Source organism: Elgaria multicarinata, chromosome 22, assembly GCF_023053635.1.
Source record: "Elgaria multicarinata webbii isolate HBS135686 ecotype San Diego chromosome 22, rElgMul1.1.pri, whole genome shotgun sequence".
NCBI lineage: Eukaryota > Metazoa > Chordata > Lepidosauria > Squamata > Anguidae > Elgaria > Elgaria multicarinata.
The window spans coordinates 11406619-11433337 of record NC_086192.1 but is presented as its reverse complement, the minus strand read 5'-3'; the positions used below and the strand labels follow the sequence as shown (position 1 = coordinate 11433337).

Below are 26719 nucleotides of genomic sequence, written 5' to 3'. Positions count from 1 at the left end.
TCTGACATGGCGATAAAGAAGTGAGGGTCACATTCTGGCGTCCCAAGTTCATTAATATCAAAAGACCTACAACAAGGCTGCAACCCCCACTGCTGTGTCCAAGGCCATGGCTAGACAAAAGGGGTGGAGGGGTATGACCTCGCGATTTTATGATTGCGAGTGTCGTGTTTCTCAGAACACTCCTCCTTTCGATCGGAGGCAAATGACGAGGCTTGCTAAGTAATCCGCAACGCTTTTATTAAGCAACAAACGTCTCTTCTACCTAAAGAGAGTCTAACCTCTTGGAAACGTCCCCTTAGGCAAAACTATGCAAACTGAGCAAGACAATTGTCCGTTCCAAAAGAATAGGAAACCATTTCTCAAACACCCGTAACTTTAGAGCGTCTGGTGCGGAGGCAGGGTCTGACACAATCTAACAGACTTTCTCACACCTTCCTTCAGCGTCATCTGTTTGCGCTTCCGTCGGACCCTAGCATGAGCTAGCTTGTCAGGACGCTCTCCTCAAGAAGAAACCTCACTTCCCACCAAGTGTGTAGGATTTGGCCTTGAGGAGATAAGCTCTGGAGAGGGCTGACTCCCAGCTGGGGAATCGCCCATGAGAGCTTCCTCCCTCACTGGTACAGGCTGGCTGGTGTCTGGCGCTGTGTCTTCTAGTTCTGAATCAGATTCTGATTGATTACCTGAAACACCTTCTCCCAAAACAGGGGCAGTAGGGTGAGACATGACAGCGAGATCCCCTCTCAGTCTTACATGCAGCGCTCAACGTCCCAAGAGGAAGAGGACGTCGCACCTGCCATTTTTTAAAAAAGGAGAAGGAGCACTTGTGTGCAAACTTTTTTTTAAAAAAAAATAATTTCCCCGCTCCCCCCACCCCACCCCTGATGCCTGGGTCCTTGCGGTTACTCGCGAGGAGCTGGGAAAAACCACGATGCGGATCATCCCAAGACCGCGGAAAAAGCAGGCTAAAAGGGTAGGGCGATAACCCGGGCCAAGGGAGGGATCATCCCTCCCTGCTCCCGGGATCCCCTGTGCGTCATGTGAACTCACAGGGGTGATCCCCGGGATATCGCCCCATCTAGCTATGCCCCAAGTCTCCTGGGACAAGATGGCGGAGAATTTTCGGTGACTCCTCTCTGGAATTCTACACCAATTCCGGTGCCTGCTGTCTGATCACTCCCACTGCAAGCAGAGGCAGGTAAATAACTGTCGAATTTATATTCGTAGTTTGTTTTTCATGAGGTGCAAACCAGGAACTCTGGCTTGTCTCTCCTCTGAAAAGCCACAGTCATAAGCCAAGAACCATGGCTTATGATTCTGGCTTGTCCGGAGAGAGACAAACCAGAGTTCCTGGTTTGCACCTCGTGAAAAACAAACCACGAATGTGGTTCATTTAGCCGGTCCTTTTGCAATCAGACACATGCACCGGCATGCTGGCTTATTCACAGTAAGTTAGAATGCTTTAGAACAGTGGTTTCCAAAGTAGGCGGTAATTAATACATGTGGGATTGCATAGGGGGGTGTTAAGAGGCAAGAGGGCAGCAGGGGGGCGCTCGAGGTGGTCTATTCCGAGAAGCGCCTCTCCAGAAGGTCTTAAAACCCAGGGACATTTTGATGGGAGAAGGTAGTTTGGTCCCAAGCTATATAGGGGAAGAATCCACACATGTATTAATACTGTTTAAGAAGAGGCCTTTTAACGGTGAATTGAAATGTTTCAAAAGTACCACAACCGTAATGAAGAGACATAGCCTGCTTGGTGTGCCCCGCCACGCCGGCTGCAAAACAGAGGCATTCGCTCTCTTTTCCCTCCCTCCCTCGGCAAGCCTGCAGCGGGTGCTTTGGATTTTGAATAAATATTAAATTAATTGTTACTGTTTTGCATTTTATTGTTATTACCTTCCTTAGTGGGTTGTTAAAAGCCGCTATTCTGAATAATGATTTTTATAGTGTAGGGTAGGGGGGCACTGGGCATGAGTTTGTGGAACCAAAGGGGCGGTGACCTGAAAATGTTTGGGAACCACTGCTTTAGAATTTTAGCTTATTGTGATGTGCAAATGCGTCCAATCTCTTTGGATGTTTGGTGTGATGAACTTTTCAGTATACCACGCTAATGGCGCTGGAACTGCCCGTCCTTTCCATTCCTACATCTCTTATTAAAATGCTAAACTCCTGATTGAATTTTAATGGGGGACTTTTAGAGCTCATCAGAAATGCTTCAGTTTAAATCTTCAGTTAAATAGTAATTTTCAGTGAATCACATTTGAAAGGCAGCAAAGCAAAATTCTTTGCTTTTGTCTTTTCCTTATAAACAGCGACCGGTTAGAAAACTCGAAAAGTGTTTCCTGCCGTTTTGATTCCTCAGCTACTTTAAGGTTCTAAAGAAAGCATTAATTGCTCGTCATGAATATGGAGGAGGGATGGAGTTCAGAAAGAGGGCAACGGCTTTGCACACAGAAGTTTCAAGCTCAGTCTCTGCTTCTACAAGCAGGTCTGGGAAAGATTCCTGTCTTAAATCCTGGAGACCCACAGGTAGAACACAGGTAGCGAACCTGAAGCGTGTGGACGCTCCCCAGTTGGCCTGTAGCAGGTCCCCTCCCAGGTGCAACCTCCTCTCTCACCGCTAGACAAAGGCAGTTTTTAACGCTCGTGTGGAGACAGGAAACCACGCTCTCATCACCGCTCACCTGTCGTGTTTCTCTGAAAACTCCTGCTTTTGATGGAATGCAAATGACGAGGCCTGTTAGGTAATCCACAAAGCTTTTATTAAGCAACAAACGTCTCTTCCACCTAAAGAGAGTCTAATCTCTTGGAAACTTCCCCCTAGGCAAAACTATGCAAACTAAGCGAGACAATTGTCCGACCAAGGAGAAAAGGAAGCCCCTTATCAAACGCGCGTAACTTCAGAGAACCTGATGCGGAGGCAGGTTCTGGCGCAATCCTAGTCGGAATGACTTTCTCACACCTTCCTTCCGCTCCGTGCGTTTGAGCTTCCAGCGGACCCTAGCATCAGCTAGCTTGTCAAGACACTCTCCTCCGGAAGAAACCTCATTTCCCACTGAGTGTGTAGGATTTGGCCTTGAGGAGATAAGCTCTGGAGAGGGCTGACTCCCAGCTGGGGAATCGCCCGTGAGAGCTTCCTCCCCCGCTGGTCCAGGCTGGCTGGTGTCTGTCGCCGCCTCCTCTAGTTCCGAATCTGAGTCTGATTGATTACCTGAAACATCTCCCAAAACAGGGGCAGTAGGGTTAGACATGATATCACCAGTCAAAAATAAGAGCAGAGGTTTCTAGCAGTAGAGAAGATACTTCCTTTTCCTCCATGCAGAGAAAGGTATGAAACCATCCTTCCTGCCTCCGTCTGCGTGGAGAAACTCCCCTATGATGTCAGGGGTGGGAATAGGTGAGGGATGGTCTGAGCCCTGATATCATTTGGCCTCCGCCAGGTGAGCCAAAGATCAACCCGGCCCCTGGGGAATAAGTAGTCCTGTCCTGCCTGGTGGCACAAATTTCCCCTGTTCATATTGTTCAACTGCTACGTCTAACGCAATTGACAATCAAGCTTCGTTTAGCATCAGTTCTTTACGATTGCTTCTACTTTTTCTGTAATACAATATTGCGCAGGTATCTGACTTCTTATAATGTGCCATTGTTTTGCCCCATGCCGAATCATTTCTGTTTTCCCTATGTCTGTTTTTAACTAATCTGTTATCTTCACGCAAATCATCTGCCATTCCTGTTCCCTTGCATTTTACGGATGTCCAGTGTACCCTTTCTTCGTCATGATCGTCCCCTTCATATTTTCATAGACTTCTCAACTTCTCCTTTGCCTATTTGTGGAAAAAAATACCCAATGTAATGATTGATTGATTGATTGATTGATTGCATTTCTACACTGCCCAATAGCCGAAGCTCTCGGGGCGGTTCACAAAATTAAGACCATTCAAAGCGTAAAACAAACAGTATAAAACCATACTATAAAATACAATTTAAAAGCACAACCAAGATAAAAGCAGCAGCAATGCAAAAATACAGAGTTAAAACAGCAAAGTTAAAATTAATTTATAGACTGTTAAAATACTGAGAGAATAGAAAGACGTCTAAAAGCATACAATGTAGGTGCCAAGCGAACCTCCTTAGGGAGCTCATTCCACAGCCGGGGTGCCACAGCGGAGAAGGCCCTGTTCTTGGTAGCCACCTGCCTCAGTTCCTTTGGCAGGGGCTCACGGAGAAGGACCCCTGAGGATGACCTTAGGGTCCGGGCAGGTACATACGGGAGGAGGCGTTCCTTCAGATAGCCTGGCCCCAAGCCGTCTAGGGCTTTAAATGTTAATACCAGCACTTTGAATCGGGCCTTCAGTGGTCCATAATCATTGCGCCCAATTGGTTCATCAAGTTATTAACAGCTGCGCTCACATAAATCACATAGTTATGAACTGCCTCCATCTTTCCTTTGCTGAAATTATTAAACATCTATTAAGGGGAAAAAATTGTGAGTTTATTCACTAATGTTCTCTTCCCTTTGTCACAGTTATTCCACTCCTACCCTCCCGCGGTATCAGGGATCCCTCCTATGATTCCTCCAACCGGTCCTTTTGGTTCACTGCAAGGAGCATTTCAACCCAAGGTAAATGAGACGGTTTTTCTTGTGCTTATCCCTCTTGTGGACATGAGATCGTGGCTTTAGTTCTTGTGACAGCAGGTGCGTGGGTGCATCATAAGAACATCAGAAGAGCCCTGCTGGATCAGACCAAGCGTCCATCTAGTCCAACTCTCTGGTCACACAGTGGCCCACCAGCCATCGGCCAGGGATGGACAGGCAGGACATGGTGCAACAGCACCCTCCCGCCCATGTTCCCCAGCAACTGGTGCACCCAGGCTTCCTGCCTCGAATACTGGAGACAGCACACAACCATCAGGGCTAGTAGCCATGGATAGTCTTTGCCACCAGTAATTTATCATAAGAACATCAGAAGTGCCCTGCTGGATCAGACCAAGGGTCCATCTAGACCAGCACTCCGTCCACACAGTGGCCCACCAGCCATCGGCCAGGGATGAACAAGCAGGACATGGTGCAACAGCACCCTCCCACCCATGTTCCCCAGCAACTGGTACACACATCAGAAGCACTTTTTATTCACTTGGAGATTGCTGTGCCAGCTGAAAATGAATAAATACGGCTACTGGATGTCCCCCTCCTTCTCTAGATCAATGTGGGACACAAGATACTGCCTTTTTTAATCAATGTTTTATTTATTATAGGTTTAAATAAAACCCTACAAACAAAAACGCAAGTGTAACTACGTACTTTAAAGGCCTCCGTTTCAAATATTACAATAATCTTTATCTTTAAAAAAAAAAATGAAGGAAAACTTCAGTAACGGCAGACCAAATATACAAATATAAGTCCATCCGCAAATGTTGCCTATATACCAGTGGTTCCCAATTAGCTATGTACTGGGGACCCCTTGTTTTTCTAATGCCAAGCCATGGACCCCCTCCTTTTGAAAAAAATGTTATCTCTATGGTAGTTACCTGTGCGAAGCAATTTTTTGGAGAAGATGGGGGGTAGCCCCTAATAAGCAAAGGATTTTAGGTATTCTAAAAAACAGACCATAAAATGGGTGATATTACCACGCAAAAATGACAATGATTTAGTTAGGAATATAAAGACGAATTAAATTTTACTAACGTCTAGTTTACAATTGAACAAATTATGACCTTGTTGAGCAGCTACTAAACCTAAATGTGATGGGAGAAATCCCGGCTCTTTTTGTCCCGAACAATCCCTTGCACATCCGGTTCAATATTTCCTACTTTTAATCTCAAATCTGGATCAACGTCAAGCCAATTTCTAGGCTTGTTCTTCACATAACAAAATGTCGAAAATGTTTGTTCACAAAGATATGTGGAACAAAAGGGAACGAGATGTTTCAAAGCTTTTTCACCTGACTTCTTATAATCAGGAAAAACCGCCACCCGGAATTGGTCCAGTCTATATTCTTTGAAAAATGATTTCAACGAACCATCACAAGTCACGTCAACAAGTGCATCTCGCTCTTCCGCAGAGAGAGTTGTTAGTTGTACATCACATTCAAAAGGATTCCTTCTCCATGAGTTTTCAGGATTAGGTGCAGGGAAGTAATCTCTGAAGATAGTCGCTAAATCACGCAGGTGCTCAGTGATGTTATATTTTACTTCTGGTAGGAATTCATCATCAGTAGACTCCAGAAATGAATGCTGAATATGGGAATGGGGCCACGGACCCCCTGGGTCCGCGGACCACCAATTGGGAACCACTGCTATATACCACTCTTTCAAATATCATTAATCAACTTGTTCTTAGGTCTTCAATCCATTGCGTTATAGATGGTGAGCTTTTATCTTTCCAGTATTGTACAATCAGTCTTTTAGCAGTCAAGATAGAGCAAAAAAAAATAAAAAATACATTTACATGGCCCAGGTATTACATTCCAAGAAGCAGATAAATAATTTAAGAGAACGTGTTTATCAGAAAATATTAAAGAGCTTTCCAATACAAAGTTTATCCGTATAGTAAGTTCTTCCCAAAAGGAGGCAACTATTGGACATTTCCAAAACGTATGAATAAAAGAAGCATTAACTGTATGACACCTCCAACGATTAGCCAGTTTTGACCAACCTTCATTAAGGAGACATTGTGAAGTCCAACAGAGCTGAAACAAAAGTTATCTTGACAGCTTATCAAAAAGTTAAAGTTGGGATAAACCAATTTAGCAGGCTGCAACAGCTTTTTGAAGGCTAACACTGCTGTCCAGATACACGTCTATTCAGAAGTAGGTCACATTGTGTTCAATGGGCCTTTTTCCCCAGGTTGGCATATATAGGATTGCAGAGGCCTTAGAATGTTTTTAATTTATTTTTTAAAAAAGGTCCCTGGCGCAGGAATGACAAGAAAGTAGGCAGCATATGGGGTTTTCCGCAAAAGACGTTCCTCGGTATTTTATAATATAGCAAAGAAACTGTTGTTGTCATCGTCATTTTTAAAGACATTCTGACTTACTGCAGAATTGATTGCTTTGTCTAAATTTGCACATGCATTTATATTACTATTATTTCTGTGTGCATTTATCTGTCTGTCCCTGACACTTGTAGACTTCTAATCCTATTGATGTTGCAACGAGGCCTGGTGCTGTCCCACATACGCTTCTTCAGAAAGATCCCAGGGTGAGTTCTCAAATTGTACAGCTTCTTAAAACCTAGTGTCATTCCATCTATACATTCTAATGAGGTTAAAGCATTCAGCCGTTCTTGGCCCGAAATTGCTGTGGCCTTGAATCCCCGCGAAATGGTTATGCTCTTTGAGCTTAACTCGGTGTAGTCCCGCATTTAGAACCCAAGAGGCACGCGGTCCATCTTGCAATCATAGAATCATAGAATAAGAAGGGGCCTACAAGGCCATCGAGTCCAACCCCCTGCTCAATGCAGGAATCCACCCTAAAGCATCCCTGACAGAGGGTTATCCAGCTGCCTCTTGAAGGCCTCTAGTGTGGGAGAGCCCACCACCTCCCTAGGTCATAAGTATACAAAATTTAAAACCATCAAAAACATAAAAACAACAGTATAAAAACAACAACATCCAATTAAAAACAACAGTTCTGGGGTCCATTAAAAAACAAACTTAGCGTTGTTAAACGCTGTTAAATGCCTGGGAGAAGAGAAAAGTCTTGACCTGGCGCCTGAAAGGTAACAGTGTTGTTGCCAGGCGAGCCTCATAGGGGAGATCGTTCCACAGTCGGGGGGCCACCACCGAAAAGACCCACTCGTTGCCCTTTTTCTCGTCTTTTCTCTCTCAGGTTGAAAGGAAATGCTTATTTGGGCTCTGAAAAAAGAACTGCGTATGAAATAAACAAATGCGAACCTTTTTAATTTCCCCATTCCTAATGAAGCACTGGAGATGTGGCAATGAGATGAATACCTTTTTGAATGACAAGAGTTTTCATTCTCTCTCTCTCTCTCTCTCTCTCTCTGTCTCTCTCTCTTTGCAGTTGACAGATCCATTCAGGCCCATGTTGAGGGTAAGAAGGTGCTAAGTCTTATTTGACCTCTCTGTCTACCTTTCCCAATGAATTACTAGTAAGGAATGAATGAATGAATGAATGAATGAAATCTTTATTGCTAAAAGCAATAAGCCATCACAATGCGACATCACGAAAACAAGTAAACGATAAGCTAAAATAAGTAAGTTAAAAAATGGATCATTTAAAGTAAAATGAAAATAATGAACACAAATGGAATATAAAGATAAAAATCATATTAACGTACATTAAGAACTTGCGAGTGGGGAACTAGATCAGTACAGACACCAGAACGAAATCTCCAGTTCTCCATTATGAAACGTGTTGAGAGTTTTGGTGCCTGGTTCTCAACTTGCTTGCAGCTAAGGCGAATTTTGCCACCAGATCAGTAATAAATACATTATTGCCAGCCAGCAGGATACAGATTTGCTCAAGGGAAGATCGGTCGGAAAGATAACGAAGAATGTTATTGAGGAATTTTTGTCTAGGGGATGTATAGATAGGGCATTGCCGCAAATAATGTTGAATGTCCTTCACTTCAGTTGTCAAATTGTTGTCCCTTAACCATTAAGGGTTAAAAAGGACCAAAATTACACCGCTCACAACAATGTTCAAATCAGGCTCCAGCAGTACTGATCTTATAGCTATGCGGATCATTTCCGTCACCTCTTGCGTTTGCTTCTTTTGTAGAAACCCGGAAAATGGTGCGCGATGCATGTTCATATCGCTTGGCAGATATATCACCATCAACAGAAAGTCAAGGTGAGTCCCTTTGGGCAGGTGGGACCATCTTAGAAGGATGCAAACCAACATGTTTACGGGGCGGGGCTATAGCTGAGCGACAGAGCACATGCTTTGCGCAGACGAGGTCCCAAGTTTAACCAGTTATCAGGATCGTGTGACAGGAAGGGCTGAGATATCAGAGATCCGCCGTCAGTAGGAGTGTGGAATAGTCCGGCCTTGTCTAAGGTAGCTTCCCATGGGTTCCCGAGCCAGGGATGTTGATTTCTTGACTTCCATTTCGTATGAATAAGTTACAGCGGCCTTGTGTGTGAATGATAGCCCCCTGGCAAAAAGCCCACATTTTTTTAGAAGTGAATGCTCCTTTCACCTCTGAAGTCTCCTTGGTCTCCAAAGCATTTCACCTGCGGCCGTGTGAAACTATACCGGGACTTATTCCCACCAGCAAAGTCACTAACAATATTTCTCAGTAGGCCTTCCTAAAAAAAATATGTCTTATTCATGATTGTGTGTCATTCCCCACCCACCCCTATTTCAGAAACAGATGCAGTCAGATCCCCATAAACTGGATTTCGGCCTGAAACCTGAATTTCTGAGTAGGCCACCGGGTCCCAGTCTCTTTGGGGCTATCCACCATCCTCATGACTTAGCCCGGCCTTCAACTCTCTTCTCTGCAGCCAGTGAGTGTGCAAATTATTTATTTATTTATTTATTTATTTATTACACTTCTATCCTGCTCCCATAGCCAGGGCTCTCTGGGCGGTTTACAGAAGTTCTAAAATTGAGATAAAAACAAGTATACAAAATTTAAAACTCTAAAACACAGAACATACACCCATAAAGCATTAAAAACCGTTAAAAAACTAAACATGTGGGTGATTAAGATGTGCCGCCATATGCCTGGGCAAAGAGGAATTAACCTGGCGCCGGAAAGATAGCAGCGTTGGCGCCAGGCGAGCCTCGTCAGGGAGATCATTCCATAGTCTGGGGGCCGCCACCGAAAAGGCCCTGTCCCTCATTGCCACACTCCGAGCCTCTCTCGGAGTAGGCACCCGGAGGAGAGCCTTAGATGTTGAACGTAGTGACCGGGTATATTCACGTCGGGAGAGGCGTTCCGTCAGGTATTGTGGTCCCAAGCCGTGTAAGGCTTTATAGGTCAAAACCAGCACCTTGAATTGGGCTCGGAAACATACAGGCAGCCAGTTATCTGTTACTTGTTTGGTAATGAAACAGGTGTGGTAGGGAGGGTGATCAGTATTGCCAGAGCACTTTTGAAAGGGCTGTGCAAACGTGCATCAGGGTGTCCCGTCCTGACCATGAATGGGACTCCACAAGGCCTGAGGGATACTTGAGGGTGTCTTAGTCAGGTACGGGAGCAGGTAAGGTCACCACACCTAAAAAAGGATATTGGTGGAAGATTCAGGACAGCCAGGATCGTACTGCCCTTATACAAATCGATGGTGCGACCACACTTAGAATACTGTGTACAGTTCTGGTCACCACACCTTAAAAGGGATATTATAGAGCTGGAAAAAGTGCAGCGAAGGGCAACTCAAATGATGAAAGGGCTGGAGCATCTCCCCTCCGAGGGAAGGTGACATCAACTGGGATTGTTTAGTTTGGAGAAAAGGAGGCTGAGGGGAGACATGGTTGAGGTGGACAAAATTATGCCTGGTGTGGAGAATGTGGATACGGAGACATTTTTCTCCCTCTCTCAAAATACTAGAACCCGGGGTCATCCGTTGAAACTGATTGGTGGGAGATCCAGGACAAATTTAAAAAGTACTTCTTCGCACAGCGCAGAGTTAAACTATGGAACTCACTACCACAAGATGTATTTATTTATTTATTTATTTATTACATTTTTTTATACCGCCCAATAGCCGAAGCTCTCTGGGCAGTTCACAAAAATTGTAGGGATGGCCACCCATCTGGATGGCTTTAAAATGGGGTTGGAACAATCCCTGGAGGGGAAGGCTATCCATGGCTTCTAGTCCTGATGGCTGTGTGCTACCTCCTCTATTCAAGGCAGTAAGCCTGTGTGCACCAGTTGCTGGGGAACATGGGCAGGAGGGTGCTGTTGCACCATGTCCTGCTTGTCCATCCCTGGCCGATGGCTGGCTGGCCACTGTGTGAACAGAGTGCGGGACTAGATGGACCCTTGGTCTGATCCAGCAGGGCATTTCTTATGTTTTTAAGGTCAAGCTCGAATTTCAGGACTTTGGATAGTTCCAAGAAGACAACTTGCTCTTGGTCTAGAGCAGGGCTAGGCAATTTGTGGCCTTTATTTATTTATTTTATTACATTTATATACTGCCCTATAGCCGAAGCTCTCTGGGCAGTTTACAAAAGTTAAAAACTGTGAACATTAAAAACAAATATACAAAATTTGAAACCATCCAAAGCATAAAAACAACAATACCATTTTAAAACAACTTCTGGGGTCAGTTAAAACAAACTGAGCACCAACAGACACACTGCCCCAAGGAGCATGCCTTGAGGTGGTGGTTCTGGCAAGAACCACTGGCCCTGAGTGTGTGTGGGGGGGTGCTTCAGGGAAGGGGGCTTCCTGGAAACCTTTGAGGAGCAGAGAAGGAGGTCTGGGGGCCCAAATTCAGCCCCAGCGCAAAAGGTTCCCTATCACGGGTCTAGACCCTAGGAAGGGTTCTAGCGTTCCATGAACATGGAATCAGAGAAAAGACCGAGAGAGAGAGAAAGAGAGAGAGAAGAAAAAGCATCTGGGCTGTTGTAATTCGAAATTTAGTCTTATTTGCTTCGGAACATTTGTGTACGCGTACAAGCCTGTGTGTTAATTCCAGCGGCATCGTAAAATGCATTCAGGAAACCTTTTTTTTTACCCCCGTTAAAAAAGCAAGAACGTATAGCCTGTATTTCTGGAGGAGGAGGAGGAAGTCCTGGTTTTTTCGGTCCTCAGTCCTAGAAGCCCAGGTCTTTTTATTAGGGTGCGATTCGCAATGTGAGTGTCCTCTAAGTCCCCTACTCAGTTGGTGACAGGGTGTGTATGTGTTTTATTTGCTTCTGAATTTGTTCTGGTAGGTGCTGCCCACCCCGCCGGCCCCCCTTTCGGCCCGCCCTCGCATCACAGCAACTTTCTAAGCCCGGCTGCCCATTTAGGTAAGTAGAAGTAGACCCCGTGTGTTCCACCGCCAAGCAAAAGTGATGAAGAGCCTATGAGATGGGAGAGCATTCCATACGGTTTAAGGCTGGGTCTGAAGACAGCAGCTAAATAAGCCTGGGTCTGTTCAATGCATGGATGTCAGCCTGTCTAGGAACCCATGTTTACACTGTTTTGAGTCCCACCCTGGAAGAAAAGTGGAATATCAGTGTGATAAATAACGGATCGTGAATATTTATTTATTTATTGAATTTATATACCGCCCCATAGCCGAAGCTCTCTGGGCGGTTTACAAAAGTTAAAAACAGTGAACATTAAAAAAAAAAGTATACAAAATTTAAAACCATCCAAAGTATAAAAACAACAGTATAAAACAGTATCCATTTTAAACAACAACAGCTCTGGGGTCCATTAACAAACAAACAAACTTAGCATATGTTGTTCAATGCCTGGGAGAAGAGAAAAGTCTTGACCTGGCGCCGAAAAGATAGCAATGTCGGCGCCAGGCGAGCCTCATCGGGGAGATCATTCCAGAATTGAGGGGCCACCACTGAAAAGGCCCTCTCTTTTGTTGCCATCCTCCGAGCTTCTCTCGGAGAAGGCACTCGGAGGACGACTTTAGATGTTGAGCGTAGTGTACGGGTAGGTTCATGTCGGGAGAGTTGTTCCGTCAGGTATTGTGGTCCCAAGCCATGTAGGGCTTCATAGGTTAAAATCAGCACCTTGATTTGGGCTCAGAAACGTATAGGCAACCAATGCAAGTGGGCCAGTATCGGTCTTATATGTTCAAACCTCCTTGTTCCAGTTTTCAATCTGGCCCCTGCAGTGCAGCAGCTAAATAGGTCTGGGTCTGTTTGGTGCATGGATGGGGAACCAGCCTCGGAACCCCTGTGTACACTGTTGAGTTCCACCCTGGAAGAAAGGTGGGGTGTCATTGTAATAAATAATGGATAATGAATACAGGGTTGACCTGGGCAAATTGGTCTTGACCTCAACCGGGGGAGAAGAAGCAATGTTTTATTGAAGCTGTAAGCGTAGAGTAACGGGCCAGGCCTGAACCTATGACTTGCCTACTCCATTTTACTGACCAGATGGCAACACTCATTGCGAATACAGATTGGGGCAAGATGTACCTGGGGTGAGATCCCAGGGATCATCCCTGTGCGCCCACATGACGCACAGGGGATCCCAGGAGTAGGGAGGGACGTTCCCTCCCTTTCCCCGGGATATCACCCTACCCTTTTTTCTCTCGGTTTTTCCGTGGTGTCGGGATGATCCCGAGGCCGTGGAAAGTGTGGCCCGCCATCGCAGTTTGTCCTGGCTCCTCACGAGTAACCATGAGAAGCTGGGCACAGAGCACCTCAGGAGTTCTGTGCCCTTCAGGGGTGGGGTGGGGGGAGCAGGGGAAGTATTTTTTAAAAAAAAAAAACAGCCCACTAACCTGCACACAAGTGCTCATGTGCTCAGTCCCCTTTAAAAACAACAAAATGGCAGCCGCGATGTTGCGCGCCGCGTGTAAACCAGGGCGACCATCTCACGATCATAAAATCACAAGAGGGTCGCCCTCCACCCCCCCTCGTCTTGCTGAGGCCAAAGTAGCCACCCCAAAGTTACTCCACGTACAGACAAGCCCAAAGTCCTTTAATTCGAGAGCTCGGACTCTGTATGAACATTCCAATTGGGCCATTCTTAAACACAACTTTAAGATGACGTCCAACTTTTTGTGAATTGTTCTATCCCTATTTAAATTTTTCATCCCATCAAAAAAATCATGGTATGATTATATGTCCTTACTCGTGATCACGTGATGGACTTTGCATGCAGGAAGTCCCAGGTTTGATGCCTGGCTTCTCCACGTAGGGTGAGGAAAGAATCCTGGCGGAAACTGCTGCTGCCAGTCAGTGTCAACAATACTGAGCTAGATGGACCTATGGTCTGACTTAATACAAGACAGCATCCGATGTTCCTATCATGCATTCCTAAACAGCCTTACTCAGGAGTAAACCCTGAGAAAGTTTGTTTAGGAATAATACCATCCTAAGCATGCTACCCTCTGAGTTAGCATGCTCAGGACTGTATTATTAAAAAATGCACTGTGTATAGCAAGTTTTTAAATAGTAAATGTATAGGGTTATTTCACTGTGATTAAATCGCATAGAGATTTCTCCTCCTGTGAACTTTTCCACACCCAAAAGAGCAGGCTTGATTATCAATTCCCGTTGATTTTTGCTCAATTCAGTTACCTAAATTCAGAAGGTCATACCTTGTGGAAATAATTAAGTGCATAGGATCACTTGATCATTTTGAAGTTGGAACCATGCCGCTACAGCAACCTTTACAGATTGCTCTCCAGCTCCTGTTTAAAACGTTCAATGACAGAGAGACACCACCCAACGAGACCTGAGGCAGTTTCTTCTGCTGTAGAATAAGTCTTTACCATGAGAAAGTTTATCCTTAAGTTGGGCTGAAATTTGCTTTTCTGCAATTCCCCCTTGTGGCGCAACCGAAAATAGATCAGCTTCATCTTCTGAGCGACAGCCCTTCAGATATAACTTCATGGTGGAGAGGAAATAACCAGGAGTGCTATTTTATTTCATTATTCTTGTTGTTGTTGTTGTTTATTCGTTCAGTCGCTTCCGACTCTTCGTGACTTCATGGACCAGCCCACGCCAGAGCTTTCTGTCGGCCGGCCGTCGCCACCCCTAGCTCCCCCAAGGTCAAGTCCGTTACCTCCAGAATATCATCCCTCCATCTTGCCCTTGGTCGGCCCCTCTTCCTTTTGCCTTCCACTTTCCTTAGCATCAGCCTCTTCTCCAGGGTATCCTGTCTTCTCATTATGTGGCCAAAGTACTTCAGTTTTGCCTTTAATACCATTCCCTCAAGTGAGCAGTCTGGCTTTATTTCCTGGAGTATGGACTGGTTTGATCTTCTTGCAGTCGACGGCACTCTCAGAATTTTCCTCCAACATCACAGTTCAAAAGCATCTCTCTTCCTTCGCTCAGCTTTCCTTATGGTCCAGCTCTCGCAGCCATAGGTTACTACGGGGAATACCATTGCTTTAACTACGCGGACCTTTGTTGTCAGTGTGGGGTCTCTGCTCTTAACTATTTTATCGAGATTTGTCATTGCTCTCCTCCCAAGAAGTCAACGTCTTCTGATTTCCTGGCTGCAGTCAGCGTCTGCAGTAATCTTTGCGCCCAGAAATACAAAGTCTGTCACTGCCTCCACGTTTTCTCCCTCTATTTGCCAGTTATCAATCAAGCTGGTTGCCATAATCTGCCCTTCAATAAACAATTAACAGGATGATTTGCAATCGATTTTAAAAATGAGAATATAATGCTAATAATAATAATAATAATAAACATCAGCAAAAATAACAAAAGTAAAAGCTATAGGAAAAATCTATAAAACGTCCTTCCAGATGATAAAAGCCTAGAAAAATAGAAAGGCGTTCCTTTGGTACTAAAAAGGCATTATTAGCAGCACAACCGTAAAGCGTGTTTATTCAGAAGTGAGTCCCATTGAGCTCAATGGTCTTTAATCCCTAGTAAGTAGAATTACAATTTTAAACAGCTGCCCCCTGGGGGGCAAGCTCTGCAAATGAGGTGTGTCCTGTCTCACCTCAGGTGGCAGGGGGTCCCCAGGGGTAGCTCAGATGGTATAGGGGCCTTTGGTTCACATCCATATTGATTAGAATCATAGAATAGTAGAGTTGGAAGGGGCCTACAAGGCCATCGAGTCCAACCCCCTGCTCAATGCAGGCCTTCTTTTGGGAACGCGGGTCTCAAACCATTGAAACAGTGATCCCCTTCCTGATTTGCTCCAGATGTTTTGGGGCTTCGATTTCAGTATGGCCAATGACCAGGAACGTTGGAAGTTGCAGTCCAAAACATCTGGAGAGCACCAGATTAGGGGAGGTGCCATTAAGGCTTTAAGGGTAAACACCGAGATTTTGAATTGTACTAAAAAATGGACTGAAAGCCAGTGTGAAATACTGCAAGCGCACAGGGGAACGATTTCGGAATTACTAGGAGTGCTAATGGAATCAACCTCTGCTAAATCCTTTGCCCTATTTTGAGGTTCTGCTTCTGAAGCAAACCTGTTTCACATCACAATCTAGTTTTCCCCCCAGTTTGTATTGCTAGACTGTGCACTTAATTTATCGGGTGTTTTTTTTTCCCCTCCTGGTGCCTTTGACTATTTCTTTTAAACCAGTCTGCAGAGCTATAATTGTGACCTTGGTCGAAGAAAAAAATTAACAAAACCTTGGGTTTTGTCAATGCAAGTGCCTTTGTCTGGTTTAAAGTGACTAACCCCTGGAAGGGGGAATTTCTACCCGTGAGAGCTCTGGCATGGTCATCATTTAAGTGGGTTATTTCCCCCTCTTTATTTACTGGTCTCCTAGATTTTAATTGTGAGTTTTCTTCTTCTTCCTGCTGTTGTATGAATGTGCAATATCAAAAAGAAGAAAGAGTTTTTAATATAGATATATATTCTTTAGGAAAATCTATCCTAAAGAACAGTTTCCTAAAGAAAATCTGTTTTCTTTAGGAAAATCTGCTTCCTTTGTTATAGTGTCATGAACATTGCCCATTATGGACATTCCAGAATCTGGAATTCCTACTAGAAGACAAGCGGAGTGGAATCGAAGAGATAGTAGAAATTAGGGCTATGCAGCCGCCCCTTGATCCACCTTGGAGGCTGATCCGGAGCCCCTAAAGCAGCCCCGCTCCACCTCGGGGCTGCCTCGGGGTGCCTGACCCACCTTGGCACCTAAGCCAAGGCGCAAGATTCAGGCCCACTGAGGCAACTCAGAGTTTTCTGGGTGCCCGAAGCTTTGGAGCCAATTGGCTTCAGCTTCGGTCCAACTCAGCCTTCGCCCAAACCGCCTTGGATCCGCTTCGGAAGGGTCCGAATCACCCCGATTCGCTTCAGATTTGGGGTTCGGATCTGAGGCGGTGCACAGCCCTAGTAGAAAGGACAGGAATGGAGTACAACTGGAGAGAATCCTCAAATCCCTTATTTGGTGCCTGTGAGGGTAGAAGACTGGTCTGGAACGATAGCATCAGTTCATGGAACGATCTCCATCTGAAGAGTTCATCCGCCCAAGTTGTCTGAGGATCCCAGGATCCAGGACTCTGCCTATCTTTGCACACACTCATGGGTAGCAATAATAGTCTATTGTAGGTAACTCCCTTATTTATTATTATTATTTATTTAAAGCATTTTTATAGCGCCGCCTCACCATTTCTGGCATCGAGGCGCTTTACAATAACATATAAAACAATTCCGTTAAAACCCTCGACCCACATTAAGACAATTCCATTAAACCCCTCACCCTCAAACCATTAAAAGCCCTCAACCCCAATTTAAACCACCCCCTCCCCAGACTCTTGTGAAAATAAAAACGCCTTACGAAGGCGTTTGAAGCAATTGAGAGTGGGAGCCTGTCTAATCTCCAGTGGCACAGTGTTCCGTAACCGAGGACCAGCCACTGAAAAAGCCCTGGCCCCGGCACATTCCAATTTGTAGCGGTGAACCATCAGGGCGCCCTGCTCCTGAGAGTGAGTCTGCCAATGGTGAGACACAGGAGAAAAGCGAGCGCTCAGGTATCCAGGACCCAAGCAATGCAGGGCTTTATACATGGTCAACAAAACCTTGTAGCGCACCCTAGCAGCCACCAGCAGCCAATGGAGCTCTTGAAGCACCAAAGTGACAGAAGACCTCTTCGGGAGCCCCTTGACCAAGACTCCCTTCCCATTAGCATTTTTCCGTTTGGTTTCAGAGACCTTTAATCGGCCCACGACGTTCACCAGTCTTGCAGCTGTGAGCGGCAATGCCTTCGGGGGACTCGGGAACCCTGCCGTTAGTGAGTAAACGCTCCACCAGCTCTGGTGGGCTTTGGTTCAGACTATCATCAAGGCTGCTCAGCCAGGGCGCACATCTGCACAAAAAGCGAGAGATTGGGGCCCCTCTGGCCTCTCGAAATCCTTTCCCATGGCCTAGTTCTAACGGAGGTGTGCCTTCGAAAACCAGCACGGGGTTCTTCCCCCCCCCCTCCCCAAAATATGCTAGCGTTCCGCGTGCGTGGAGTTTTTGGTTGATTTTTGTACGCAGGAGCCGTGCTGTCTGAAAGTGGTGAGGCTGAGTGTAGCATGACCCACCCACCCCAAATGAAGCCATAGATGAGGCTGATTTGGTTTAGAAGACTTCACATAATCCGGAGGGTGTGGGGGAGACCCTCTTGTCATGAGTTCCCGCCCATCAGCCTTGCCCAGGAGCGGGAAAAGTAATTTAAATTCCAAAAAAAACCCTTGCCTTATGCGCACAAGCGTTCGTGCGCTGCTAGCGTTTTAATAATAAAAAAATGGCGGGCGCAACGCCGGTCCTTCTGAGGTTGTCGTGCATCGCTTGTAAACAGAGGAGGGATCTCGCGTTAAAGACGAGACCTTCCCCTCTCCATCATGGGCTAATAGGCAGGTCTAGCTAAGGCCACGGACACACTCAGATGTTGGGGCCCGGACTGTCCCCAACACACACAGGCACACCACATACTTGTACACATTCAGTGCACCCCTTTTGAACCTGTTTAAGGGACTAAAGATTTGTTTTATCTATTTATTTATTTATTTGTTGCATTTTTATACCTCCCCACAGCCAAAGCTCCCTGGGCGGTTCACAGAAATGAAAACCATTCGAAGTAGAAAACAAACCGTCTAAAGACGTGATATAAAATACAATATGAAAGCCCGTCTATAGGAAGCCACTGTCTGGATTCGCAGTAAGGAATTCTTAGACTTGACTCATCCTCCTCAAATCCATTGGAAGAGGCTACATGTGTCAATTTGCCCATGTAAAAAAAGTTGGATTAACTTGGAACATGGCCTGGATACTCTAGTTTGACATCTCTGGAGAGAATCTAAAGTTTAGAATAACAGAGTTAGGCCTTAGCTAGACCTAAGGTTTATCCCGGGGTCATCCCTGTTCATGTAAATGACACACAGGGGATCCCAGGTGCAGGCAGGGACGAGCCCGGGATAAACCTTAGGTCTAGCTAAGGCCATAGATAGATAGCTACTGTATATAGATAGATCTTTAAGTTTTGGTTTTTTTAAAGTAGAAGCCCTGATCTTTGACTCTAAAACGACCAAAATTCCAAACTCAGCTGATTTCTCTCCACGTTTAGGTGATCTAACATAAATAGCACTCCTGTTTTTATGAACGTCTTGTTAACCTTGGAACATTTTGGTGCTTTCCCAAGCGATAAAAATAAAGAAGAGGTTATGCTAAAGGACTTGTATACAAGGGGATTTGCATGTAATCATACAAGTCAAATTCACAACTTTTGGAAAGGTGACTTTAACCACTAGAGGGCAAAAGGCCATGTTTGTGAAAACGATAAGATAGATCTTCACGTCCAGTTGAAAACTGGAAGGTCACGTCCAGTATTTCATTTGGTCATGGAAGGGACCTGCTCTTCTGAGGTGGAAAAGAAAAGCTGTCCAAGGCCTTAGCTAGACCTAAGATTTATCCCGGGATCGTCCCTGCCTGCTTCCGGGATCCCCTGTGTGTCATTTAGATGCACAGGGATGACCCCGGGATGATCCCAGGATAAACCTTAGGTCTAGCTAAGGCCCAAGACAGAGTTGACCACATTGCTTTTGGATCTGTTGTAGGCTGCGGAAAGAGTTTTCTGAGAGGGAACATCATAAATCAAGGAATGTGTGTTAGTCTGACTCATCTTTAGACCAAATAGTTCAAAAGAAACTGTGCATTTGGCTGTATATGAAGAAAAAATCCCATCAACTGAGCCATCTGAACCTTCATTTCCTTGTTAAGATCATCTCAAGAACCCCTAGACAATATGTCCCCAGCCTCACTGATCTATTCTGGGCTGCTCATAGAATAGCGGAGTTGGAAGGGGCCTACAAGGCCATTGAGTCCAACCCCCTGCTCAATGCAGGAATCCACCCTAAAGCATCCCTGACAGATGGTTGTCCAGGTGCCTCTTGAAGGCCTCTAGTGTGGGAGAGCCTCATCTTAGGGGCTCCCGGCAAATGTCTTGCCCCACTGCCATTTATACACGGTTATAGTGTTGATCTGAACAGTCCACAAATGTTCATTGTGGGAGACTTTTGTTCTAGTAATTCACGAGTCAAAAGCATCCCTGGGGGCGTGGAGGGCACCAGCAGGAATAGTGATTGATTTGGGTTGTTTTACCTGGGGCAAAGTGTTGCAGGGGACGACGCTGGTGTTTTGAAGTATTTTGTACCCCACCTTTCAATCCCAAGACCTCCAAAATGTCTTAAAATCAAAACAAAACCCAGTAAAAGCAATAATGAAACGAATTCGGTCATTTTTTTTTTTTTAAAAAAAAGGTCCATAGGTACAGAATTCCTCTTTTTGGGAATAATGAATGGGTATTACGTCTCACCTGGAGGAATCTCTACTAGGATCTAGGAGAGATCCACTAGGATCTCACCTGGTTCCTTTCTCCCAATCTTCCACGCTCTTATTAAAACAAGTCTGCTCCGGAGAGCCTTTGGGATTTGCTGTTTTTATTATGTCCCTGCTGAGTTGATTCTGCTGTGATCTTTTTCTGATGCTACAGAAACTGCCATGATTATGTTTATTTTTTCATTGTACTTGATAATTTTTCATGTATTTTTGGTAATTTTGATTTTTGCGCACTGTATTAGCTCCTCATTGAGAACTGGAAGATGGTATGGTGGTAGTATTTAACACCAGTAAGACTACACCAAATGGATAAAAAGTATTCTGTATATTGTCGGAGAGGTTATCAGGAAAAAGGCACTTATTTCCATATGTGGTGGACGTGAAGTTATTCAGAGGTTTTGGCAAATGGTTTTCAAAGCGATAAATGATATAATGGGATGGAAGGTTAAGTTAGGGCCAAGGTCAGCACTGTTATCAATACATGAAGGGGTTAAATGTACACAAAATAGTAAAGAATTAATAAACAATGTATTAACTGCAGCTAGATTAATAATTGCCAGGAATTGGAAGGAACAAAGGGATTATCAAATAGAAGAATGGTACAAAGAAGTCTGGGATATAGCTATTAATGACAAACTTACGTGTAGTATTAAAGTTAAGAGAGGATTATTGAAACGAAATGACTTTGATGAGGTTTGGAGTCCATTGGGGGTGCACGAGATAGTTCTATATTACTTTATCTAGTTTTTTAATTTTATTATTGTGGTATATTAAGTTGATGTAACGTGATTATTGTATGTGTAATAAAATTCAAAAACTGTTTTTAAAAAAGAGAGAACTGGAAGAAACAGAGTACAAATGTCTTAAAAATAGTTTGCCCCTGGAACCGTATGCCTGACGTGGAGAATGTCAAATATTTCTAGGTTTGGGTTGTTCTTATGCATTTTTTGAATTTTGTGGGCCACTTCGAATGCTGTTTTTCTTGACCAAAAAAACTGGCGATAAATAATTTACATTGCATTTATGTACCGCCCCATAGCCGAAGCTCTCTGGGCGGTTTACAAAAGTTTAAAACAGTAAACATTAAAAACAAATATGCAACGTTCAAAAACATAAAAACATAAAAACAGCAGTATGCTTATAAAAACAGCTATTCTGGGGTCCATTAAAAACAAACTAACTCCGCATATGCTGTTAAATGCCTGGGAGAAGAGAAAAGTCTTGACCTGGCGCCGAAAAGATAACAATGTCGGCGCCAGGCGAGCCTCGTCGGGGAGATCATTCCGTAATTGGGGGGCCACCACTGAAAAGGCCCTCTCCCTTGTTGCCACCCTCCGACTTTCCCTCGGAGTAGGCACTCGGAAGAGGACCTAAAATGATTCTTTTTCGTCACTTACAATTCTTCATCCAACCGCTCTTTTTTTTTTCGTTTTTGGTTTTTCGGGCAGAAATATTGCACTCCCCCTCAGTTAAATCAATTGCCTTCCCACTGTTAAGGCCAAGTGCTAACGCTTATCTATTAATCTCCTTTCCTTTTCCAGCTACCCATAATGTGTATTCATTTTAAACTCTGAGTGCTGTGTTTAAAAAAAAAAAAAGTTGTGTTTGCTTGGTAAGTACCATCAACTGAGAATATCGCTTTTTTCCCCCTTCCCCACTTCACCATTTCAGCACCTAATGCTATGTTCAGCCACAAGGATTGCCCCAGTATCCAGAATTTTAGCAACCCTCATGAGCCCTGGAACCGTCTTCACCGAACTCCTCCTTCGTTTCCGACTCCTCCGCCCTGGCTGAAGCCAGGGGAGCTGGAACGCAGTACGTCTGCTGCAGCTCATGAGCGAGACAGAGACGTAGATAAAGGAGACGCTTCTCTTAGTAAAGAGGACAAAGAAAGGTATGGAAGAGCGCTTTCTGACCATCGCTGAGTGCAAAGGTGGGGCGGGAGCCATGCAGAGTGGCAAACACTTAATGAGCCCAACGCTTTTGATTCAGAAGGGTGGCCTGGAAAACGAGATGAGCACTTTGTCAGCCTTCTCGGAATTTAGCTTCCCACCCCCGCCGCGCCTGCATTTCTCCCATCTGGAAGATGTTCGACTTCTAGACAATTTCCTGCACTCAACTTGCCCCGAAAAGTCTGACTTTTAATATGAGACTGAGGCCTTAGCTAGACCAGGCTATATCCCAGGACGAACCCCGGGAGCGTCCCTGTGCGTCCACATGACACACAGGGGATCCCGGGATCAGGGAGGCATCGTCCCTCCCTTGCCCCGGGATAAAGCTCTTCCCTTTGGGCCCGGTTTTTCCGCATTCCTGGGCTGAGCACGAGACCGCGGAACGTGTGGCCCGTTTCCGCGGTTTGACCCGGCTCCGCGCGATTACTCATGCAGAGCAGGAAGCCGTACACGGGGCGCAATGCTCCTCAGGAGCACTGCGCCCATCGGGGTGAGGGGAGCAGGGAAACCAAATTAAATTTAAGAAAACACTAGCCTTCAGCGCACGAGCGTTCGTGCGCTGCCGTCGCTTTAAAAATTAAAAAAATATGGCGGGCGCAACACCTCTCTTCCTGAGGTCGTCGCGCCTTATGTGTAAACGGGGGAGAGATCTCGCATTAATCCCAACGCAAGGTCTCCCCTCCTCTGCCCTGCACTTTCAGGTAGGTCTAGCTAAGGCCTGAGGCTGCAATCCCATGCCTACTTATCTGGTACTCAGCCCAATTGAACTCAGTGAGATTTATTTCTAAGGCCCTTTCTGCATCTAAGGGTTATCCCAGGAAAATGGAGGGGTCGTCCCTGCCTGCTCCTGGGATCCCCTGGGTGTCATTTGCATGCACAGGGATGAACCCGGGACGATCCCGGGATAAATGGCTGGTGTAGACACGCCCTCAGTAAACACGTGCAGGGTTGAGCTCTGAGTATCATTTGCGCATCATGTCCCATTTGCATGTCTTAATTTGCATGCTTGTCTTCAAACAGATCCATTTAGTTTGGAGAAGGGAGGCTTGGTTTTTTTTCCGTTTTTGTTCTACGGGGGGGGGGCTTTTCTAGAACCAACATTGTTAGGTTTGGGGGTCATAGACTGATGGTGAAGGCTTTGAACTTTCTAGAACATGGGTAGGGAACTGGTGGCCCTACAGATGTTGTTAGACTGCATCATCACTGACCATTGGCCATGCTGGCTGGGGCAGATGGGACTTGGAGTCCAACAACATATGGAGGGCCCCTGATATATAATTTGGGTGCTGCAAGACCCAAAACCAAGTTTCGATCTCTCCTTCCCACAGTTACCCGCAATGCTTAACATTTGTACTTTTGCTACATCTAGGGAGAGTATTGAGAAAAGACACTCCAACCATCCTTCGCCCGCCCCTGTCCATTCCGTGAGCTCCCTTGGACATAACCGCAGCTCAGCTGAGCCTATCAAGAGCCACCTGAACTCAGACGTTCGGGAGAAAGAGAAACCCAAAGAGCGAGAGAGGGATCACTCTGAATCCCAAAAAGATGTTGGCGTCGATGAGCACAAGGCAAAGGACAACTATATTTCTGAAAAAGAAAGTCTAAACCACGAGAGCAGGCCTTTGGAAGAGTCTAAACAAATGTCTCGGGTACCTTCACCCTATGCCAGGCCACCTCTTGTGGAGAACACCAGGCCTAGTAGTACCTCTAGCCGGGAAGCCGAGAAGAAGAGTGAGCCTGCATATGAGAACCTGAAGAAATCCAGCGAAGTCAAAGTGAAGGAGGAACGGAAGGAAGACCATGACATCCCGCCCGAAGCACCACAGACCCATCGACCACCTGAGCAGCCTCCACCCATGCCCTCATCCAACGTTCACCCAGGCCCTTTGGTGTCAATGCCCATGACTGTGGGGGTCGCTGGCCTCCATGCCATGAACAGTATCGGCAGTCTAGAGAGGACTCACATGATGACACCTTTTATGGGGATCAGTCCGATTCCAGGGGGAGAACGTTTCCCATACCCTTCTTTCCACTGGGATCCAATAAGGGATCCGTTAAGAGATCCCTACAGAGACTTGGACATCCACCGGAGAGACCCTTTGGGTAGAGAGTTCCTCTTGAGGAACGACCCATTGCACCGTCTTTCTACACCGAGGTTATATGATGCGGAGAGGTCTTTCAGGGACAGAGAGCCACATGACTACAATCACAATCACCATTATCATCATCACCCCCTTTCCGTCGACCCCCGCCGAGAGCATGACAGGGGGGGGCACCTAGATGAGAGGGAGAGGTTACATATGCTCAGGGAGGAGTACGACCACGTACGACTTCACTCTGTTCACCCAGCAGCCTTGGATGGCCACTTGCCTCACCCACGGTTAATCGCCCCGGGGCTACCCAGCATGCACTATCCCAGAGTCAGCCCCCCAACAGGACTTCAGAATGGGATTCTCAATAAAACTCCCCCCACAGCAGCACTGAGTGCTCCTCCTCCTCTCATTTCCACTCTGGGACCTCGGCCTAGCTCTCCTCGAAGGACTACCCCTCTGTCAACAGAAATTAGGGACAGGCCACCTTCCCATACGCTCAAGGACATAGAAGCACGATAAGACCCACCGAACGAGGTCAAGCAAGGACATTGTTAAGTGGACTTAAAATATATCCAGTCTTCTTACTCAATAAATGTAGACTTTGGTTATGACCCAATTGTACAAATTGTATAGACCCAAGTGTGCAAAGATATTCTTTTGTGCTTTTTTAAAAATTGCCTAATTGCATATTACCGATTGTTTTCGACCCTTTTGGAGAAAAGTTGGTGCGTTTTCCTTTATGTATCCTATTCCTTTCTGCCATTTTGAATTCCTTCCAGAGCAAGACGACATAAGGCAGTATTTGGGCTACAAACAAGCAAAGTTCTTTTTCTTTCTCTCTCTCTTTTTCTCCGCTAGTAAATGTTGGTGGCAATCTCTACGAATTGGATGGACAGAAGAAAACCATAGATTTCCGGGGCAGGGGTGTTCTCTCTGTGTAAGAGTTCTGTTTTTAAATAAAAGCAGGATATCGTGGGGTAATGGGTCATATATGCAAACTGGGTAAGATGAAAGCTTTACTTTGTAAATATGTAAATAGAAAAAGCTAAGTAACGTAATACATAAATACTTCTTAAACCATGCCCTTGGCTGACTTTTAATCATGTGGAATGCCCCACTGAGGTGGCTGTGGCACATCTGTTGTGATAAGACAGCTAAACCCCTTCAGCTATGCAATGAATTTTATGGCTTTTCACAAAAGCCTCTCTAACTCAAAGGTGTCTTGTTAACCACACACTTAAAGTCATACGTTCCCTAACATACTCATTCTACCCTGTTAACTTTTTGATAAAGAAATGAGCCATCAAAATATAGGACTTCTCCTTCAACAACAAAATAACCTTTTGGTATCTTCTGTTGTGTACCATTTCTTGCTAGCGCTTTTAAGTTGCAGAAGTTTGATTGTGACCATCCTCTTAATAGCCTCTCCTGGACTGCATTGATTCACATGTTACAAATCAGGAGCTAAGTCATAGAATCATAGAATAGCAGAGTTGGAAGGGGCCTACAAGGACATAGAGTCCAACCCCCTGCTCAATGCAGGAATCCACCCTAAAGCACCCTGAAAAATGGCTGTCCAGCTGCCTCTTGAAGGCCTCTAGTGTGGGAGAGCCCACAACCTCCCTAGGTAACTGATTCCATTGTCGTACTGCTCTAACAGTCAGGACGTTTTTCCTGATGTCCAGCCGGAATCTGGCTTCCTTTATCTTGAGCCCGTTATTCCGTGTCCTGCACTCTGAGAGGATCGAAAAGAGATCCTGGCCCTCCTCTGTGTGACAACCTTTTAAGTATTTGAGTCCAAGACAATGGCTTGCCCAACCACTTAATGACTCCTTAGCCAGGCAAGACTTGAACTCCTGTCCCCAAGAGCCAATACCAACTCTCAGTCTACTGTATTTCATTGGCTGCCCCTTTCTTAGTGTCCCATGTCTTTCCTATAAAGTCACAGGTGCTATGAGGTCTACCCTGTACAATGGAAATATAACATGGCTCAACTGTGTCTGTTGTGTGTAGCCACCATAAATTGCATCTTGAGATCTCTGATCTAACTACCGGGTTGCCAAAATCCCAGAGCTAATATTTGGACTTGTACACGTTGGACTTATAGTGGATGTTAAGCACTCACCACCTGTGGCCAGGTGTTCATCACCTCCTACAGCGGTGGCCCAAATTATGGACACTTTTTGAAATGTTCATGTTTTGCAACTTGGCCTACTTATAGAAAATGTTCTGTTTCACAAAATTCAAATGTGTATATACCAATGGAAAGACCTGATTCACGTAATACAACCA

The 26719-nt window shown here is 45.4% G+C and overlaps 1 protein-coding gene across 2 annotated transcripts in view; it reads left to right on the top strand.

Annotated features, from left to right (window-relative positions):
* AUTS2 (activator of transcription and developmental regulator AUTS2) overlaps window positions 1–25346 on the top strand; it is a 30438-nt gene extending 5092 nt beyond the window's left edge. The window contains exons 4-12 of one of the 2 annotated variants that reach the window (XM_063146472.1): window positions 4523–4618; window positions 7126–7197; window positions 8019–8048; window positions 8739–8810; window positions 9328–9469; window positions 11847–11924; window positions 17711–17794; window positions 22054–22276; window positions 23704–25346. In XM_063146472.1, the coding sequence (XP_063002542.1) occupies window positions 4523–4618; window positions 7126–7197; window positions 8019–8048; window positions 8739–8810; window positions 9328–9469; window positions 11847–11924; window positions 17711–17794; window positions 22054–22276; window positions 23704–24946 (2040 nt within the window). In that variant the 3' untranslated portion in view covers window positions 24947–25346. The remainder of the gene's footprint in view (window positions 1–4522; window positions 4619–7125; window positions 7198–8018; window positions 8049–8738; window positions 8811–9327; window positions 9470–11846; window positions 11925–17710; window positions 17795–22053; window positions 22277–23703) is intronic. The other variant, XM_063146473.1, reaches the window with a different exon arrangement.
* The last annotated feature ends 1373 nt before the right edge of the window (window positions 25347–26719 follow it).